Genomic DNA, 1,563 nt, shown 5'->3' on the forward strand with positions numbered 1-1,563 from the left:
TATATATATATAAATGTTTTTATATTATAAATTCTCATCAATGGCTTCAACAAAGACACAAGATGAACGTTTGACTGAATGGAACAGCAGTGTTATGAAATATTTGATTCCGAACGACGTTGTATTATCTCTTTACTTGATACTAGGAACTATTGGAAATATAACTGTTATTTTGGTATATGTTTTCAAAATGAAAGTAAAGCGAGATGACCGATTTTTTATACCAGTGCTTGCTTCCGTGGACTTTATAGCATGTCTTATTGGAGCATCGTTTGCCTTTACTTGGAACATAATACCAGTAAAGTTCAGTAATGGAATTGTCTGTGAAGCACTGTGGTTTGTTTCTCAAGCGGTAACAATTATATCTGCAGTTTTATTGATAATAATAGCAGTGCAGCGATACCTTAAAGTATGCAAGCCATCATTTATTTTTACGCAGAAAATGAAAAATGTTTGTATTATTTTGGCTGTTTGTTTCGGATTTGCATTTTCAGTTCCAATATTTTTCTATTATGGTTCGGTAGAAATTTATAACCCAAAGCTGAATGTTACAGGATTTTGGTGTGGACAAAAGAGAGAAAACATAGATCACGTGATTATATATGATATAAGTGCCGTTGTCGTAGCAGTTATAGCTTCCTTTGTTCTTATCATATTGTACATTTTGATTGGAAAGGCAATTTATCAAAAATTTATAGTATTCCAACAATCTGTGAAAGAGGGAAAGTATACTAAAAAACACAGGAGTTCGGTGGAGTTAGAAAGTGTACTATCTGTTGATAAAGATAAAGACAGCGGATCTTCACGATCAAGAGCGAACAGTATCGAAGATCTCGTCGAATGCGATACATATAGACGAAAAGTCAAAAGAGGCTCCGCTGATACCCTTGACCAAGGACGTTTCTTCACAATAGGACAACATTTTCGGACGCACAGATATTCATACATGTTTATGACAATCACTGCACTATTTATCATTGCATATACACCACGACTAGCACTGATGGTTTTAGAAAGTATGGATCCTACTTTTTGGAACAAACCTAATGACGCAATCGCAGGATTTTTGTTTCTGTATAGGATGTACATTTTAAATCATGCTATTAATCCATTTATTTATACCTTTTTCGATACAAGATTCCGCAAAGCAGTTTCAGAAATATTTTGTTGTTGTTGTTCTACGAGAAAATCCGTGTCGCTATGATGAACTCGCCATTGGTAAAAATAGTACTATCATTATTCAGAAGTAACGTTGTTCAATTTATCATGCATTTAAGATTATCAATTTTTATTAGTTACTTTTAAGATTTGTTATGTATTTATTATTATACTTTAATACACAAATGCTGAGATAAATTGATTTGAATTAAATATTTTGTGACAACAGCATCCCCTAATTGAACAAATGTATATCAGCTTTGGATTTCAAATATTTTGGCCACGAGCATCACTGAAGAGACATGTATTGGCGCAATGCGCATCTGGTGCAAGAAAATTGGTACAGTTAATTTTATAATTGAATGCTCCTCTTTGCATTGGAATGTAAAAGCATTGACGGAATGG

General features: G+C 33.2%; 1 protein-coding gene across 1 annotated transcript; it reads left to right on the plus strand.

The window, feature by feature from the left end:
* LOC143066501 (uncharacterized) lies at nt 1-1,360 on the plus strand. The gene has a single exon (XM_076239414.1). It carries the CDS (start codon nt 14-16, stop codon nt 1,202-1,204), a length of 1,191 nt encoding a protein of 396 aa, XP_076095529.1. The 5' UTR covers nt 1-13; the 3' UTR covers nt 1,205-1,360.
* The last annotated feature ends 203 nt before the right edge of the window (nt 1,361-1,563 follow it).

This window comes from Mytilus galloprovincialis, chromosome 3, assembly GCF_965363235.1.
Source record: "Mytilus galloprovincialis chromosome 3, xbMytGall1.hap1.1, whole genome shotgun sequence".
NCBI classification, from domain to species: Eukaryota; Metazoa; Mollusca; class Bivalvia; order Mytilida; family Mytilidae; genus Mytilus; species Mytilus galloprovincialis.